The sequence below is a fragment of the Schistocerca piceifrons genome, chromosome X, assembly GCF_021461385.2.
Source record: "Schistocerca piceifrons isolate TAMUIC-IGC-003096 chromosome X, iqSchPice1.1, whole genome shotgun sequence".
Classification (NCBI taxonomy): domain Eukaryota; kingdom Metazoa; phylum Arthropoda; class Insecta; order Orthoptera; family Acrididae; genus Schistocerca; species Schistocerca piceifrons.
This window is the reverse complement of record NC_060149.1, coordinates 671785976-671806736: the sequence shown is the minus strand read 5'-3', so window position 1 is coordinate 671806736 and position 20761 is coordinate 671785976. Positions and strand designations below refer to the sequence as shown.

Sequence of the window (20761 nt, the reverse complement as noted above, 5' to 3'; positions counted from 1 at the left end):
CTGGCCACCTCCATACTCTTCAACGACGACCGCCCGTCAGGAAAAGAATCCTGCGCTCGTCGGTTAAGGGAATGCGACGGTACTGATACAAGTTCCACTCGAGGTGCCTGTGCACTTAATTAACCTACCACGATGCTGAAGATTTTTAACGTCGTTAGTAACGGACGCCTAGAGGCCACACTGGTCATGGGATGGTTGCGAAGTGTCTGGTTAGACAGGCCCTTCATTCCAGTTGCCTCCAAAAGACGCAGGTTAGTTGAGTTCTCATGGGGGTACCTACGAAACATAGCATGTAGTCCAGTAATATTAATGTGCCCAACTGTCAAATGTTTGAATAACCACCTTTTGCAGCGCAGACCGCTTCGAGAGGTGCACGAAGAGAGTCATTATGTTCTTGAAGGTATCGGGAGTAATGTGGGGCCACGCCGACGCCAGTGCCATGGCTGGCTGCGATATGTTTTCCGGTTGACGATCCATGGCGCGAACAGCCCGATAGAGATTCTCTATTCCTATTAAATTCGGACAGTTTGGTGTTCAGGGGAGTACGGTAAAATCATCCTGGCTCTTTTCGAACCACACACGTACACTGCGAGCTGTGTTACACGTTGCATTGACCTACTGGTATCCATCGTGCCAAGAAAAAACTAACTGTATGTAGGGATGAACATGATCCCCTGGGGTAGGTGCATACTTGTGTTGATCCACTGCGCCTTCCAGAATGACGAGATCACTCAGGCAATGCCATGAAAACATTCCCCAGAACATAACGCTCCCTCCTCCGGCCTGGACCCTTCCGACGACTGTTGCTGGGTGTTTGCTTTCAGACATGTCGCGCCGTACAGGCCAATGGCCATTTGTCGCCTGAAAATCCACGTGTCACCATTCAGTGGACGTTCATTTGCGATACTGCCGTGCAAATTCCAGCCTTTGTCGTGAAGCATCCCCAACTCTCTTGTGGTTCCCTGTTTAGGTACTCCACGTCGACGTCTGTTAGTAGATACGTATCGTCGGTATGTTTTCCGGCTTTACTTCCCGACGTGACAGCGAAGACTCTCCGATGAGGTGCGGGCCTTGTATTTTGCTATTACTGCGAGTCTTGTAAATATCGCTTTTATTTAATAGTTTGGTCGGCTAAAACTCTCCCCTTTTATGATTAAGACAGTCTGCGCCACCTTTCGGAGGGAGTGGGGACGTCAAAGAGTGACAAAAGTTCATATTTAGCAGTCCGTAAAACACGTAAACGTTCACTTCAGTTAGCGTGTTAGATAATGCCTACGCTTTCCGCTAGATGGTGCTGACCTACTGCTGAACAGCTTTGGTTCCGTAAAAAAATGGCTCTGAGCGCTATGGGACTCACTTGCTGAGGTCATAAGTCCTCTAGAACTTAGAACTACTTAAACCTAACTAACATAAGGACATCACATACATCCATGCCCGAGGCAGGATTCGAACCTGCGACTGTAGCGGTCGCGCGGTTCCAGACTGTAGCGCCTAGAACCGCTCGGCCACTCCGACCGGCTTGGTTCCGTAAAACCTTCACTGATTAGTACTAGGTAAATGAAATAAGTACAACACTCTTGTATTTCACTTTCAGCCTATATTCAAGGATTAAGATGGTGATGGATGATGGTCTATTTAAAAGGTTCCTAGCCTGGAGGAATCTAAATAGTCCGCAATGTCGATATGCCCGCGCTCTACGTTCAGATTCGCAACTAACGGCACACGACACATTCAAAAGTCCACACGTTAATATCTGAATACCGGTACCTCTGAATTCACTCGTATCAACAGATAATTTGAGTTTCTGTCGTCTATATGTCCGTAACGTTCCAATATAATGACGATCAGGCTTTTTTATAGGTTTTTCATCACAAGAGTTTGTCACTGCCTTCTCCATGACGGAGCTTCCGTGGTTTTGCTGTACTTAGACGTTAAACTACTTGCTGATATACTACAATTTTGATCTGCAATTACCGAACTCTGATTCTACACTATTTTCCCTTCTAAAAATTATATTCTTAATTTTAAATTCTTTTTTCTATATCTTTTATCACTGCAAACTGAACCAAGGTGTTACAGCCGCCGATGAACGGCAGGCGGCATTGGTGCAAGAACCAGGGTGAGGCTTGTACGCAGCAACGTTCGCTGAACGGTCGTTTAGGAGACACTGTTGCCATCCCCAAGGTTCATCTGGGCTGTCAGTTAATCAACAGTTGCACGTCTATTCGCCCGTACACATCTCCGCAACCGTTTGCATCCCTGTCTTCTATGGGCCCCGGTGCACCATAGCTGCCTCGACGTTGGTTTTGGATAGCACCATATTGCCATGCACGGTATACTTTAGCCAGAGCGGCATGCGAACACTTTAAAAACTTAGCCCTTTCGGAAATTCTACCATCCTTGGTCCTAAAGCCAATGATCTTGCCGCTTCTGAACGTTAGTTAAATCTCTCTGTGTCCGAGTTGGGACAAAGTTATGCGCGTTCTCCCAACACGCATTATACAGGGTGAGTCACCTAACATTACCGCTGGATATATTTCGTAAACCACATCAAATACTGACGAGTCGATTCCACAGACCAAACGTGCGGAGAGGGGCTAGTGTAATTGGTTAATATAAACCATACAATAATGCACGGAAGTATGTTTTTTAACACAAACCTACCTTTTTTAAAATGGAACCCCCTTAGTTTTGTTAGCACATCTGAACATATAAACAAATACGTAATTAGTGCCGTTTGTTGCATTGTAAAATGTTAATTACATGCGGAGAGATTGTAACCTAAAGTTGACGCTTGAGTACCACTCCTCCGCTGTTCGATCGTGTGTATCGTAGAGCACCGAATTACGTAGGGATCCAAAGGGAACGGTAATGGACCTTAGGTACAGAAGAGACTGGAACAGCACATTACGTCCACATGCTAACACATTTTTATTGGTCTTTTTCACTGACGCACATGTACATTACCATGAGGGGTGAGGTACACGTACACACGTGGTTTCCGTTTTCAATTACGGAGTGGAATAGAGTGTGTCCCGACATGTCAGGCCAATAGATGTTCAATGTGGTGGCCATCATTTGCTGCACACAATTGCAATCTCTGGCGTAATGAATGTCGTACACGCCGCAGTACATCTGGTGTAATGTCACCGCAGGCTGCCACAATACGTTGTTTCATATCCTCTGGGGTTGTAGGCACATCACGGTACACATTCTCCTTTAACGTACCCCACAGAAAGAAGTCCAGAGGTGTAAGATCAGGAGAACGGGCTGGCCAATTTATGCGTCCTCCACGTCCTATGAAACGCCCGTCAAACATCCTGTCAAGGGTCAGCCTAGTGTTAATTGCGGAATGTGCAGGTGCACCATCATGCTGATACCACATACGTCGACGCGTTTCCAGTGGGACATTTTCGAGCAACGTTGGCAGATCATTCTGTACAAACGCGATGTATGTTGCAGCTGTTTGGGCCCCTGAAATGAAGTGAGAACCAATGAGGTGGTCGCCAATGATTCCGCACCATACATTTACAGTCCACGGTCGCTGTCGCTCTACCTGTCTGAGCCAGCGAGGATTGTCCACCGACCAGTAATGCATGTTCCATAGATTCACTGCCCCGTGGTTTGTGAGACCCGCTTCATCGGTAAACAGGTAGAACTGCAACGCATTCTCTGTTAATGCCCATTGACAGAATTGCACTCGATGATTAAAGTCATCACCATGTAATTGCTGATGTAGCGACACATGAAACGGGCGAAAGCGGTGACGATGCAGTATGCGCATGACACTACTTTGACTCAGTCCACCGGCTCTCGCAATGTCCCGTGTACTCATGTGTGGGTTCATGGCAACAGCAGCTAACACCAACTGCACCCGCTTCTCCCGTGGCGGGCCTGTTACGGACCCGTTTGCGTGCTATGATCATACCTGTTGCATACAGTTGGCGGTAGATGTTTTGCAATGTGCGGCACGTTGGATGCTCTCTGTCCGGGTACCGTTCTGCATACACCGTGCAGGCTTCAGCTGCATTTCGTCGACACTCGCCATAGATGAGTATCATCTCCGCCTTGTAGAGTTCGAGTACACCATGATCACAGTTCCTACAACACTACATTATCACAGACGTCTGGTAACACGGTGTACTGCAGTTGGTCTGCGTGCGGAGACGAATGCAGAATAACAATAGCAGCAAGCGCTACATGCGGACACTGCTACAGCTAGACCAAACCACAACAGTGCACTACAGCCACACTCGTAAACACGGTCGTCATCGTAAACATGTCCCTGCAGATGCTGCTCGCCGACCGTGGCCCGTGTTTCTTACAACACCCAACTGAACGTCGGAGGTTTCAAGCGTAAACTTTAGGTTACAATATCTCCGGATGTAATTAACATTTTACAATGCAACAAACGGCACTGATTACGTATTTGTCTATATGTTCAGATGTGCTAACAAAACTAACGTGGTTCCATTTAAAAAAACGTAGGTTTGTGTTAAAAAACATACTTCCGTGCATTTTTGTATGGTTAGTATTAAACAATTACATTAGCCCCTCTCCTCACGTTCGGTCTGTGGAATGGATTCGTCAGTATTTGATGTGGTTTACAAAATATACCCAGCGGTAATGTTAGGTGACTCACCCTGTATACCTTCCGCTGCTAGTGGGCCGAGCGGTTCTGGGCGCTTCAGTCTGGAACTGCGCGACCGCTACGGTCGCAGGTTCGAATCCTGCCTCGGGCATGGATGTGTGTGATGTCCTTAGGTTAGTTAGGTTTAAGAAGTTCTAAGTTCTAGGGGACAGATGACCTTAGAAGTTAAGTCCCATAGTGGTCAGAGCCATTTTTTTTCCGCTGCTAGTGGTGCCACCTGCTGCCTATGAGTAGTTATCGCACGTTCACGTCGAGCATAGGCGGTGGTCACATTAATGTCAGTTGACCGTGTATGTTAGTAGTGGTTATCAACTAGTTTCTTGAGCGCGAGCAACAGTTCATCGATGTTTTGTGACTCAAGATACCGTTGAATGTTCGATTGACGTCGATGTGGTGGACGCCATTAAGGAGAATAACTTCCGTGATGCTAAATCTTCTCGCCGTAAATTCTGTCAATGCAAGCACCGTCTAAGCTGAAAATCACCCCTCAAGAGGCATGTCGGTTTACAGAACAGCGCTCACTAGCTGAACGATAGGAGACACCGAAGTAAATCTATATTGCTAAATCTATACTCCTAGTGGAATATAGATTTACTTTTACATCCACTACATTGGTGGCTGTTTGTTGTGATTTACTGTCGTGAAAAGAGGACTGAGAAAGAGATTGCGACCTAAGAAATGAAGTGTTATGCGAGTCATGAGGGTAGTTCAAAACCGTTTTTGAGCAATTCAGAACCGGCTGGTGTGCCCATGCGGTTCTAGGCGCTTCAGTCTGGAACCGCGTGACCGCTACGGTCGCAGGTTCGAATCCTGCCTCGGGCATGTATGTGTGTGATGTTCTTAGGTTAGTTAGGTTTAAGTAGTTCTAAGTTCTAGGGGACTGATGACCACAGATGTTAAGTCTTATAGTGCTCAGAGCCATTTTGAGCAATTCAGTTACGTAAAGTCAACATGCAACATGGCAACAAAATAACAATTCGGTATATTTGTTTTATTATGTATTGTTATTGGCAAGCAAAAATGATACCAGAATAAGGAGAGGTAATTGGAAAGGAAGTGAGATAGAGAAGGGGTTGAGAGGAATGGATGGATAGACGGGCGATGAGGTGTGCTGAGAAGCCTGCGGGGAGCTGCACGCATTGCCTTTATGTGCATTAGCTAGCCCCCTCGGCTCTAACGAGCTGCTAATGGAACTCATCGGCGTCCAGAGTAATACAAATCAGAGGTCAAATATTCAGTACAGGAACAAAAGAATTCACAAATTATTTCCTTCCACAGGATTTCTCATCGTACGATCTTTCACAAATAATTTGGTCTGTCAGAAAGATGAAAAAATTACTTTATTTTTGGTTTCCCACCATGCATATTTATCGTTAGTAAGACTAGGTCGACTGTATTTTGAATGCTGCTGTTTTATTATTCATTTTTTAAATTACTTCTTGACCTTTTAGCTTACACTGTGCAGCCAGAACGCTGCATTTGCATTGAAAAATAAAACAATTAATTTACTCACCACGATTTTGGAGTAGCATTCATTAGTTTAATTTACGAATAACTTTGAGTCCTTGTTGGGTTGTTATGTTCATATTAATTATACACACCACCACACACGTGGGTACACAATTACAGCGAATCGTTCGCTGTCTAGTCGACTTACGCATTTACGCTGAAGAGCCAAAGAAACTGGTACATCTGCCTAATATCGTGTAGGGCCCCCGCGAGCACGCAGAAGTGCCGCAACATGACGTAACATGCACTCGACTATTGTCTAAAGTAGTGCTGGAGGGAACTGTCACCATGAATCCTGCAGGGCTGTCCTTAAATCCGCAAGACTACGAGGCGGTGGAGATCTCTACTGAACATCACGTTGCAAGGCATCCCTGATATCCTCAATAATGTTCATTTGTGGGGAGTTTGGTGGTCAGAAGAAGGGTTTAAACTCAGAAGAGTGTTTCTGGAGCAACTCTGCAGCAATTATGGACGTGTGGGCTGTCGCATTGTCTTGCTGGAAATTTCCAAGTCCATCGCAATGCATAATAGACATGAATGGATGCAGGTGGTCATACAGGATGCTTGCGTACGTATCACCTGTCAGAGTTGCATCTAGACGTATCTGGGGTCCCATGTCACTCCAACTACACATGCCCCACACCACTGCAGAGTCTCCACCAGTTTGAACAGTGCCCTGCTGACATACAGGCTGTGCGGAAGGGCTGCACTTCTGTCATGTTCAACGATTTACTTCAGTCGTTGTTAGTCCCGTCCTTGCAGGATCTTTTTCCAGCCGCAGCGATGTCGGAGATTAGATGTTTTACCGGATTACTGATATTCACATTATACTCGTGAAATGGTCGTACGGGGAAGTCGCCACAACATCGCTACCTCGTAGTTGCTGTGTTCCATCGCTCGTGCGCCGTCTGTAACACCATGTACAAACTCAATTAAATCTTGATAACCTGTCGTTGTAGCAGCAGTAACCGATCTAACTGCGCCAGACACTTGTTGTCTTGTATAGGCGTTGTCAACCGCAAAGTCGTATTCTGCCTGTTTACATGCCTCTGTATTTAAATACGCATGCCTACACCAGTTTCTTTGGCGCTTCAGCGTATGTAGATGAATACGCACTGACAAAGGAGATAGCTTACGAAATCCTCATCCGACCAATACTTGAATACTGTTCGTCAAATGGTTCAAATGGCTCTGAGCAATATGCGACTTAACTTCTGAGGTCATCAGTCGCCTCGAACTTAGAACTAATTAAACCTAACTAACCTAAGGACATCACACACATCCATGCCCGAGGGACGATTCGAACCTGCGACCGTAGCGGTCGCTCGGCTCCAGACTGTAGCGCCTAGAACCGCACGGCCACTCAGGCCGGCACTGTTCGTCAGTATGGGATCAGTGCCAGATACGATAGACATTATACTAGGTGTAAAGAGTAACTGTTTACAACGTGAAACAGTGATGCAGATGAAGACGTGCCTAACAATTTGATGCAGGACACTTGTCACCTGTCAAGTTGGGAAACTATCTCGAATATGCCTACGAAAACCATCTAAGCTACAGCGCACACACGTCATTCGAGATTTTCAATATTTTCTAATCCTCTTCGCGCAAACTATTACTCCAAGAGAGAAAATGAGCACTGCCTTTTTTGTATAAGATTTGATTTAATTTAATTTAGTTTTCTACTGGGATAAGTTTCCACCAGTGGCCGCAGTTGCTGAGTTATTCAAGAAAACTTGCACAACTGACCTTCAAACGCAACCTTACCGCCACACTCCCCCCACCCCCCTTCCAATCCACCCGTCACCCTGCCTATCAGGGTTTATGTTTGTAATATTTTGTTCATGGCCCTCCCTCATAGTACCGTACAAATATTTGCGACTACACGAATATTCCCACATTCAACCTTTCTTTATTTTCATTGACTGGGCTATTACGCCATCGTCACAGTCTGCAATTTCGTTAACATTTTTAATTTAAACTTTTCCGCGAGACTTAATGTAAAGCTTATGCAAAACCTACTTACTTTTACAATTCGTGCTAAACTTACCCCTTGCAAGCACAGTTGTTTCGTAGCAAGAAGACCAGGCAAACAAAACGATTTAATTTTCAATTTTAGCCAATTAAAATTCACAAAATTGTGAGAAAAAATTTACACAAATGCCAATTTTACAGTTTTTAACCCTTGGATGAATGAGTGGCTGGACTCATAAAAATTCATGAGAAGGATAACGAGACCCCCACCTCAGAAGAAATAAAAAAAAGCTATTATTAAAACAATATTATGAAATTATGATGGGTTTGATGGCACAGAATGAATAAGAGATTATTTATTATTATATTATGACCTTCATTTTACTATGTGAAATACAATATCACGAATTACATTATAATTTATTGAGATTAAACAGCAAACTTCGAATTTTACTGGACATACACTAGAAATTCTCCTCATGAAAAATGCCTACTTCACAAATTATTTGCCTATGTTTTTGCAAATATTTCTTGTGCGTTTGCTACATGTTTGGTCACTTCTGTCTAACATTTGTGGGCACATGGAACATGTTGTTTTTGGTGATCTTCCACTTCGTATCATCTTTGGCTGTTGGCGAGTAACTCCACAACGTGCCATTGCTTTTAGAAGATTCTTTTGGAGTCGTGGGTTGTTGCCCCTCTTCTCCACATAAGAACGTTCCACTTCTTGTCCTGATTCCTTGAGGAATATTTACCTTTCATCAGATCTGCCTTCATAGTAGTTTGGGATGTTCCAGTGAAAATAAACACAAATTAGTTATGGGTGTTGCATCTGTTACATATGTGCATAAGTCTCTTTTGACTGTATTTTACGTCAGCTCTTGACTTAGTTTTATTATTGAACAGAATTATCTCTGGCTGCTTTTTACGACCTTTATCTACTGTGGCACAGTGGTGCAGAGAACGGAGCAGTATGACACATCTGTTCTTTTTGGGTAAATGGCCTATAGTTGTAAAATGGTCTTCAGAACGGTGTGATGAGGATGAAACAGCTCTAGATTTGAAAGCCGTCATTTCTGGTGAAATTTACTTGTTGTTTTGTCTCGAAATTCCCACTGCTACAATCCTTCCCTGCAATATATTTTGAAACAACCGAACACCTGTGAAAAATTGTCTACTGTAATATTTGTTGAGGGTCCTCCCAAGAGCTTTATTAGTGTCTTTACTAGATTTTTTGGCTGATCAGATTCCATAAAATGCATTCGTTTCCTCAAAGGTAGCGTTCTGCGAGTTTTTTTTTTCCCTTTATACTAGCAATGCGCTCACCTTCTAAACGAGAACAAATGGCATTGTTAGAGTGACAGTTACACTACTTGTTACTGATTCAGGTGGAATTCGCATGACGCTGTGTACTCTAATTCTGCTGCATGTTGGCTGTGTCTTACTCCACTGAGTTCCATCAGGATCACCACTTCTGTAGTCGGTGTTCACTTGGAGTGTCAGACGATGCGGATTCTCTACGCAGGTCACGCTTTGAGGATGATGAGAGCGCAGTTCATGCTGTGAAAACATGGCTACGAAGCCAGAACAAAAACTTTTATCAACAGGAAATACATGCTCTTATACAGCGCTGGCGAAAGAAACGCCCTAGAACGTGATTGAAACTACACTCCTGGAAATGGAAAAAAGAACACATTGACACCGGTGTGTCAGACCCACCATACTTGCTCCGGACACTGCGAGAGGGCTGTACAAGCAATGATCACACGCACGGCACAGCGGACACACCAGGAACCGCGGTGTTGGCCGTCGAATGGCGCTAGCTGCGCAGCATTTGTGCACCGCCGCCGTCAGTGTCAGCCAGTTTGCCGTGGCATACGGAGCTCCATCGCAGTCTTTAACACTGGTAGCATGCCGCGACAGCGTGGACGTGAACCGTATGTGCAGTTGACGGACTTTGAGCGAGGGCGTATAGTGGGCATGCGGGAGGCCGGGTGGACGTACCGCCGAATTGCTCAACACGTGGGGCGTGAGGTCTCCAGAGTACATCGATGTTGTCGCCAGTGGTCGGCGGAAGGTGCACGTGCCCGTCGACCTGGGACCGGACCGCAGCGACGCACGGATGCACGCGAAGACCGTAGGATCCTACGCAGTGCCGTAGGGGACCGCACCGCCACTTCCCAGCAAATTAAGGACACTGTTGCTCCTGGGGTATCGGCGAGGACCATTCGCAACCGTCTCCATGAAGCTGGGCTACGGTCCCGCACGCCGTTAGGCCGTCTTCCGCTCACGCCCCAACATCGTGCAGCCCGCCTCCAGTGGTGTCGCGACAAGCGTGAATGGAGGGACGAATGGAGACGTGTCGTCTTCAGCGATGAGAGTCGCTTCTGCCTTGGTGCCAATGATGGTCGTATGCGTGTTTGGCGCCGTGCAGGTGAGCGCCACAATCAGGACTGCATACGACCGAGGCACACAGGGCCAACACCCGGCATCATGGTGTGGGGAGCGATCTCCTACACTGGCCGTACACCACTGGTGATCGTCGAGGGGACACTGAATAGTGCACGGTACATCCAAACCGTCATCGAACCCATCGTTCTACCATTCCTAGACCGGCAAGGGAACTTGCTGTTCCAACAGGACAATGCACGTCCGCATGTATCCCGTGCCACCCAACGTGCTCTATAAGGTGTAAGTCAACTACCCTGGCCAGCAAGATCTCCGGATCTGTCCCCCATTGAGCATGTTTGGGACTGGATGAAGCGTCGTCTCACGCGGTCTGCACGTCCAGCACGAACGCTGGTCCAACTGAGGCGCCAGGTGGAAATGGCATGGCAAGCCGTTCCACAGGACTACATCCAGCATCTCTACGATCGTCTCCATGGGAGAATAGCAGCCTGCATTGCTGCGAAAGGTGGATATACACTGTACTAGTGCCGACATTGTGCATGCTCTGTTGCCTGTGTCTATGTGCCTGTGGTTCTGTCAGTGTGATCATGTGATGTATCTGACCCCAGGAATGTGTCAATAAAGTTTCCCCTTCCTGGGACAATGAATTCACGGTGTTCTTATTTCAATTTCCAGGAGTGTATATAGGGAAATTGCGCATGTAGAAGAAATGCTGATTGATGCTGTCACGAAATTCTAACTCTTGACAGTAAATATGTTCTGAGAAAAAATTGTGCGGTATTACTTACTGAAAGACCCTTGTACATCTAAGCTTTGGAGGTGCTAGCTAAAGACATCCGACTAAAGAAAAGAAAAGAAAGGAGGATCACGGACACGTCGAAAAGTCACTGGTGATGGAACACAAGCTCTCGAAGAACACTATTGAGAAGGAGTAATTTCCATTTATTTTCAGCGGAATCATCCTGGTATTTAAGAAACTTTAATCTGAATCTGAATACCACTCCAGCTGAATGGGAGTGCAGGCCCTTAACCAAGATGACAATTTGCTTGGTACGTGCGACGAGACCAGTGTGAATTGCGTCTACAAGTGAGAAACACGTTGTGTGGTCTATGAGCTCTTCCTTGCTTGCGTTGGACAGAAACTTGTGGAACACAAGGTAGGCAAGCCAATTTTGACTTGATCTGATGGGAAAACGTTCACTGTTTAATGAAAAGTCAGAAATAACTTCTACTTTGTGGTAATATTGCCAACAATGACGTTCAATACTGGACGTCTTTTAAAGTTGCTGAAGTATTATTGTCTTTTTCTCGTGAATTCTGTAAATGAACTTTAAGATGGTGCTTACGATATGGAGAGAATGCTAAGAGTGTGAAATGTGGCTTAAGACTGATGGGAAGTTATTCGACTACATTTTACAACGGTGTTACCGTGGAAGGAAACAATCCCCTCCAATCTCCCTAACGTATTGCATCTGGCATGTCTCTCAGCGCGGAAAGTTTTCTCAAAATTAACAGTAAATAATGATAATTACAATGCCCTTGATTTATCTAAACGCAAATTTAATTTAGGAAAGAAAAATAGCAACCTTCCAAGACGAGTTATGAAACATCTAACTTTAAACGCCCTGAGAAATTAAAACTCTGTGCTACACTAGAATTCGATCCCGAAACTTTGTGTTCCGAGGGTAATTCTCTTATCCGATGCTGCTCACAGTTTAAATCTGTTACGAAATTGCAAAACACGCTACAGAGTCAAAGACTGATCTTGGAAAACACCCGCTGCCCATAGGATATGGCTTAGCTTCATGTCCGCAATATCCTTTTTGACAGGAGTACTAGTCAAGCAATGAATGCAGTAGAGTTTCTGCCAAGTTTAGAAAGTAAGATAGAGGTACTGGCACCATTTCGGTCGTGTCTGGTTAGCTCAACTGGTCAGAGCACTGCCTGTGGAAAGCAGGATTGCGTATTCGAGTGTTGGTCCCAAACTCAGTTTGAAATCGTCGATGAATTTGAAAGCGAAGTACAATCCGTTACAGAGTGAAGAATTCATTCTGGAACACATAAATTCCTCCCAGGAACTGCAGCAGCAATGGCAATTTTCCCCAACAATAAGAGAAATTTTTGCTTGTACGAATGACGTACCGATGATCGTCTTTGAAGTACTCCGTTTGCGAATGGAAAAGGAAGTCGAAAAGTGGTAGTGGTACAATAGACTCCCTCGACCACACCCCGTATGGCGTCTTGCTACACTACGTGACCAAACGCCACCCCAAACGTTTAACTCCTAGCGTCGTATTTAGGGTACGTAACTGGATGTACAACGTATCGATATCACAGCTTTGTTATCCGTCGGAATGAAAAAACCGAGAGAATACGACAGATCGTAATTGCAACTGCCCACAAGTTGGAACACCGTCAATTTTCACAGCTTTTGTGTGTGCCTAAGTAAGCTTTAGTGATTTTGAGACCTGGAAATTCAGGAAAGCACGCAACCCAATAATATCTTTGTTAGGCCTAAAAAATTAGCAAACTATGATTATCTCAACTTTAAAACTCTTTCTGCCGTCATTGGGCTACGGGCAATGGAGCAAAATTTTTAGTTTTTTTATTACTTCAGCATATATATTGTGTTGCTGACAATACAATTCTAAAAATTGTGTGGTACAGATAAAGAATTCTGGAAACAGACTTGTAGTGTGGGAGGTAACAGGAGAGCGCCATTTTTTAATTAGAGCTGCTCATCAGCAACGAGATCCTTCGCTGGCATGATTACAGAATTTCCATGCCGCCACAAGATCAGTAATTAACGCGGGCTATTAGCGTCTCTTCTCAGAGATAGCAGTTTATACGTCGAGAGGAATCACCACGGATTCTAGCGAAATCAACTTACCGTCTTGACGGGCAGCTAGCAAGGGCCACACTAGCGCCACGACCAGCGTCGTGGCCACGAAGGGAACCAACTGCATTGCATTCAGCTCATCCAGAAGCCTGTAACAAATGAAGCGAAAATAAAAAAAAATTATACACTGTTTGAAACCTCACATTTTGAACAAAGATACAAAACACTTCTCAATTAAAGGGCAGTTTCAACTCAAAAAGATTATACGGAATGATTACACAGTTGTTCATGAGCTCATAAAATACTAAAATTGAGATTGTGGGCTAATGTGTTGACTGAAAATCTTTCACATCATCTCTCATAAACATTGCCACAACAGTGGTACTTATCTAACAATTGTCAGTATTTTCATTCCAATTAGGTCATGTCGTGCTATTAAAAATGAAGCATGAAGTAAGCATGACAGGAACTTACTAACAAAATCTGGTTACACACCTACGCTGCACGCTTTTTCGGGTAAGATGGTAATCGTATCAATAAGATAACGTTTATGTTGCCGATTTACTTCCCTATTATTCCCCAATTCGAGCTTCTGTTTCGTCTCTACTGACCACGTCGACAATGGGAAGTTAAACCTTTATCTTCCTTCTTTCCGTGAAAGAATCGTTAAGGCAACAATTAGCCGTTTGTTTTAATCTGTAGTCTGTGTTCTGCATATGAGACTGTGACAGTTGATTAAAGACCCTGAGTTTACAGTACTTCCACTCATTTTACTTGACAAGTAGAGCATCGAAACAGAACATCACCTTTGCTGTCACCACCATAATAGGTAGGGTTGTAATATATGCCGTGGAATAATGCATCTAGCTTTCTCCACAGACAAAAGGAATGAGTGATGCAGTGTATATTTCGTAGTGAGGACAAAGAGACATGTAGATATGTAGATATTTCAGCACGACAATGAACCACCGAGCAAGCCGTCGCACTGGAGTCGCATTCGGAAGGACGGCGGTATAAATGCCCGCCCGGCCATTCAGCTTTATCTGCTTTTGACTCCCTTAAATCGTTTAAAGAAATTTCCCGGATGGTTTCACTGAAGTGACACAGAAGATTTCTTTCCCTTTCAGTGGCCAATCCGAGCTTCTGATTCGTCTCTAGTGATCATGTCGTCTTCGACTGGACATTATAAAGAAATAATGAACCGAAGCTACAGTAGAAATGAGCTGGCAATGGTTACTTTATATAATACAGCAGTTGTCAGAAACAGGTTCACATACGCTAGATATTTATTTAGTTGAGTACTCGTAGCCAACAGTGGAAACAGAAGTCCACAGTGTGAATAGTAGCTCAAAATAAAAGTTCATACAACCCCTGTCAAGAGTCTACAACAACATGAAGCAAGATGAGACAATTGCCCTGTGGAATCAATATCTAACGCTCAGAAATATAGCGCAACCAACACGAAATTAATTTATGTATATAAATGGACGCGTTTGATGTGAAGAGTACTCATTTAGTTTTTAATGAAAAATCAGTTTTATTACACGAAAAATGTCGTAAGTAAATGCCAGGTTCAGTCTGATTAAGATTTAAAGGTAATATGATACATGTGATGCTTGTGCTGCAGAGGTTGAAATATGTTGAGATCACTTAGTATAAAACTCGTCGTTCCGAAATCTTATGGAAATGAATATGCGTGTGGACGGTGTGAAAGATCATCGAAGTTTGGGTGAAATATTCGTGTCAATGTGACAAGGAATAGCATGTGCTAGAGTTCTGGAAGACATGACTTTACTACAGCTGGAACGGCCCCCTCAAGACATGACTGTACTACAGATGGAACGGTCCACTTGTCGGCAGTAATTAAATGCTAAGTTTAAGTTTCTTGATGTTGGTCACAGTTGACTTCAGAGTTACTGGGTTGACTCGTCTGTCAGAGGTTTTTCTATTGGTTACTACGTCAGCAGATTGGTTGAATCTACCTTCACCTGACTCTGATCTATGAGATGATGGTGACGATGATGATGTTGTGTGTGACGTTATTCGCGTGCGAAGAATATAACAATATTTTTTTTTGCTTCCATGTTGTTTTCTGGAACGCAGGTTGTGATGACAGACCCGAGATCTAGGTTAGGTTGAAAGGGACCTGTAAGTCAGCGAAGCAGAAAAATGTAATATCCCGAAAATAACTATAAGTCTTTTAATGGTGAAAATTATAGCGTATTGGATTTTGATGAGTTGTTTATGTCCGCCATTTTGACAGTGCCATAGGTCAAAGCAGACGCGAGGTACTGACAGGCTCAATAATCCCTTAAAGGGTTTCCGTTAGTGGAAGACGGAGGAAAGCTACTGGAAATATCCATGACTTGGCACAAAGAAATGAAACAGTTGCTATAGCGCTGACTGACTGAAAGACTGAAGTGTTAAGCATCTTCCATGGAGTCATTGTGAACTGCATGTGTAGAGATTCGACTGCGGATTTTCTCAGAGAGAAGCTGTGAGTTGCTCGCACGTCCTAGGAAATGAGGAGGAGGAACAATACTGCACTGTAGGTTTTGTACGTTATATTCGTGGTCCAAATGGATTGGCGCACATGTAAACCAAAGGCGTGAAAGGAACATGAATTTGCTGTAACGGATCTTTCGGAGAGCGGCTAAGTTTAAAGGACACTTGGCTGTGTTTGTCCAAAGCGCTGAACACTTTTCGGGGGCAGACCTGTTTAAGAATGTGGTGTAATTAACTAATTTCAGGACTGAAGGGTAAAAAAAGAACAGATTTATCAAGGTTTGATTAAAGATCATAAGCTAAACTGCAGAACCCAAGAGTTTATCATCTGACATAATTCACATAACTGTCAGTTGTTATTCGGGAGACTTTTCTCCCCATAGTTTGAAAGTCCTTTCGTTGGACACCAGTAAAGGAGCCAAAGGAGACAGGAAGCGGCGTTTCATCTTCCGGTTAAGTGTTCAATTCTCACGATTTTTGGATATCGATAAAAGTGCTACAGGACCCGTATTAGTTGCGTAGGGCTTTTTTTCCTTTTATTTCCGGTCAAAGTGAATTTGGCAACCTTTTTGATAACAGTTCTAGACGAACATGAAATTGATTATGATCTGTCGTTTAAAGTTTTATTAAGCGAGTGTGGCATAGGTACGAGGAACACCTAACTCGAGCCCGCACCTCAGATGGCAGTAGGAGACGTTCCTTCATCGACTACTGGAAGAAAACGAGCAGTTGAAACTTGTAGCACAGCTACATTTATATATCTACATAGAAATATGTCTTTAACATTGGTTGACATGTAATACATCCGCTGCGCAACATGTCCTGTCAACAGTTGGACAGCAGCCAATAGAAAATGTATTGGATGCAAGTCGTAAGCGAAGTACTTACTTCAGGCACCCATACATGTCTAGAAGTAAGGGTGATGTCCACGTTTTTACAGTGTATCTTAAGACATGTACATGCAGTGCACAGCTTATGGACACAGTTTGTCACACGTCATTTCAGCCTACTTTGTGAATCGTGAGCCGCTCCTACGTACAAGGTAAATTAAATAAGTAACATCCGTTTCGTTACTTCAATCAAAAAGGTGATGCCCGCATCTTAGCTCTATTTCCTTTTAGATACAGGGGCAACTGAGAGCTGTTTATCTGGCACTCTAAGTAAGTTCCGACACTGACAATGTTGAGTGTTTATGGAAAAAGTTCAAGGCAATCGTAAAATGCGTTTTAGACAGGTACGTGCCGAGTAAAACTGTGAGGGACGGGAAAAACCCACCGTGGTACAACAACAAAGTTAGGAAACTACTGCGAAAGCAAAGAGAGCTCCACTCCAAGTTTAAACGCAGCCAAAACCTCTCAGACAAATAGAAGCTAAACGATGTCAAAGTTAGCGTAAGGAGGGCTATGCGTGAAGCGTTCATTGAATTCGAAAGTGAAATTCTATGTACCGACTTGACAGAAAATCCTAGGAAGTTCTGGTCTTACGTTAAATCAGTAAGTGGCTCGAAACAGCATATCCAGACACTACGGGATGATGATGGCATTGAAACAGAGGATGACACGCGTAAAGCTGAAATACTAAACACCTTTTTCCAAAGCTGTTTCACAGAGGAAGACCGCACTGCAGTTCCTTCTCTAAATCCTCGCACAAACGAAAAAATGGCTGACATCGAAATAAGTGTCCAAGGAATAGAAAAGCAACTGGAATCACTCAATAGAGGAAAGTCCACTGGACCTGACGGGATACCAATTCGATTCTACACAGAGTACGCGAAAGAACTTGCCCCCCTTCTAACAGCCGTGTACTGCAAGTCTCTAGAGGAACGGAGTGTTCCAAATGATTGGAAAAGAGCACAGATAGTCCCAGTCTTCAAGAAGGGTCGTCGAGCAGATGCGCAAAACTATAGACCTATATCTCTTACGTCGATCTCTTGTAGAATTTTAGAACATGTTTTTTGCTCGCGTATCATGTCATTTCTGGAAACCCAGAATCTACTAAGTAGGAATCAACATGGATTCCGGAAACAGCGATCGTGTGAGACCCAACTCGCCTTATTTGTTCATGAGACCCAGAAAATATTAGGTACAGGCTCCCAGGTAGATGCTATTTTTCTTGACTTCCGGAAGGCGTTCGATACAGTTCCGCACTGTCGCCTGATAAACAATGTAAGAGCCTACGGAATATCAGACCAGCTGTGTGGCTGGATTGAAGAGTTTTTAGCAAACAGAACACAGCATGTTGTTATCAATGGAGAGACGTCTACAGACGTTAAAGTAACCTCTGGCGTGCCACAGGGGAGTGTTATGGGACCATTGCTTTTCACAATATATATAAATGACTTAGTAGATAGTGTCGGAAGTTCCATGCGGCTTTTCGCGGATGATGCTGTAGTATACAGAGAAGTTGCAGCATTAGAAAATTGTAGCGAAATGCAGGAAGATCTGCAGCGGATAGGCACTTGGTGCAGGGAGTGGCAACTGACCCTTAAAATAGACAAATGTAATGTATTGCGAATACATAGAAAGAAGGATCCTTTATTGTATGATTATATGATAGCGGAACAAACACTGGTAGCAGTTACTTCTGTAAAATATCTGGGAGTATGCGTGCGGAACGATTTGAAGTGGAATGGTCATATAAAATTAATTGTTGGTAAGGCGGGTACCAGGTTGAGATTCATTGGGAGAGTGCTTAGAAAATGTAGTCCATCAACAAAGGAGATGGCTTACAAAACACTCGTTCGACCTATACTTGAGTATTGCTCATCAGTGTGGGATCCGTACCAGATCGGTCTGACGGAGGAGATAGAGAAGATCCAAAGAAGAGCGGCGCGTTTCGTCACAGGGTTATTTGGTAACCGTGATAGCGTTACGGAGATGTTTAATAAACTCAAGTGGCAGACTCTGCAAGAGAGGCGCTCTGCATCGCGGTGTAGCTTGCTCGCCAGGTTTCGAGAGGGTGCGTTTCTGGATGAGGTATCGAATATATTGCTTCCCCCTACTTATACCTCCCGAGGAGATCACGAATGTAAAATTAGAGAGATTAGAGCGCGCACGGAGGCTTTCAGACAGTCGTTCTTCCCGCGAACCATACGCGACTGGAACAGGAAAGGGAGGTAATGACAGTGGCACGTAAAGTGCCCTCCTTCACACACCGTTGGGTGGCTTGCGGAGTATCGATGTAGATGTAGATGTAGAAGTAAATGTATTCCATAATACGATTTCAAACGCAAGTTTACGTCCCCGTGTTTACACAAACAGTTTATATGTAAACAATTGTGTATCGTCACCAAACTAATCGACGGAACGCATACCGTTACATTCCAGAGTTTAACTGCCTCCAGTGCAAAACAATCAAGAAAAGAGTCGGGCGTGGGCAGATTTCCTTCAGTATGGCAGCATGGCTTGCACGTAGGTACATTCACTAATGAGAAGTTAGATGCGATACTTGTGTTTGGTGACGCCGAACTCTTGTGTCTCATTGCTTTCTTTAGGAGGACCATTCAGTAAATAATGACTCAAATTATTTTACGACCATTGACATACACGGTAATTCAGCTGCCCATACCGATGTCGTTTTATGCAACCCGCAGTGTTATATCTGGCTTTTAAAAACCACGCGATGTTTTCATGTTCCCTCGAGCAAACTATTAGTACTACATAAAAAATGGACAGGCTCTTTTTCTGGAAAATGTAATGTGGTTAAATTTTGTACTGGGATACGCTTCCGCTGGAGGCCACGGTTTTCGGGCTATTCAAGGAAAAAAGTACGAAAGTGACCTTAAAACGCACCTCCCCCCTACTCATTTCTCAAGTCAGGATTTCTATTATGTTGTTCGTGGCACTCCCTTTTTCCACTTACTACAATTTCCGATTACAAGAACTATCGTCGATATTTTGATCGCTTTTGATCTATCGATTGGGCTATTACGCCACCAGCATAGTCGACTACTTCATTAACATTATTAAATTAAACGTGCCAGTGAGGGTAATGAGAGAAAAAACTACTTTTGTAAACGTTAAGCTAAAACGAATTACCCTTACAAGCACAGTAGTTTCGTAGGCCGAAGGCCTGACGAATACAACGATGTAGTTGTTTATTTTAAGCTGCTAAAAATCACAAATTCGTTAGGTAAAATTTACACAAACATCAATTTTACTATTTGTAAACACTTGATTGAGACGAAGGCGTAATAAATCTAGTCAATGAAGACCAAAAAAGGTAGACTGTGGGAAATAATTCCTTCAGTCACAAATTTTTGTACAGTGGTAGGAGAGAGTGCCGTGAGTAGAAATCCTGACCATGGGGGCTGAGTGTACTACTGTGGGAACGTTTGAAGGTCGCATGTGCACGTTTCTTTTGAATAACTCGAAAACTACTGCATCTAGCTAAAACGCAACCCAGTTCAAAATTTCACCACGTAAAATTTCCTAAAAAGGTACCTGTTCATATTTTCTGTAGGTCTAATAGTTTGCGCGAGAAAATATGAAAACCTCGCACGTGGTTGTTGAAGATCGAATATAAGATTGAGGGTTGCATAAAACGTTGTCAGTAGGAGTTGGTGAATCACCTTGTATGTATAGGAAAACTTCTGAAAATTTGAACGATTGAAACAGATGGCAGAGACGTAGTGAACCACCAAAATAGCGTCTAAGCAATATACTCGTAACAAGCAACACGCTGTAATTTTTTTCTTGGTTGCGGCAAAATAAACCGCTGTCAACACCCATGAACCAGTAGATAGGAGTACTGTTCTGCCATGGGGAAAGAACGTTAAAGTGTCAGGAAGTGCAGAAACTTAGCTCCGTGGTCGCCCACCTTCGGAACGTCCGCTCACAGTCACTGCTTCCAAGCAAGTAAATGCCATTATTCAT

At 43.9% G+C, this 20761-nt stretch overlaps 1 protein-coding gene across 1 annotated transcript in view; it reads right to left on the bottom strand.

The window, feature by feature from the left end:
• The window catches only part of LOC124722667, a 625281-nt gene extending 611748 nt beyond the window's left edge, over window positions 1-13533 (bottom strand). Inside the window, exon 1 of the mRNA XM_047247812.1 lies at window positions 13434-13533. Within this exon, the coding sequence (XP_047103768.1) occupies window positions 13434-13509 (76 nt within the window). The 5' untranslated portion in view covers window positions 13510-13533. The remainder of the gene's footprint in view (window positions 1-13433) is intronic.
• Between the last annotated feature and the right edge of the window lie 7228 nt (window positions 13534-20761).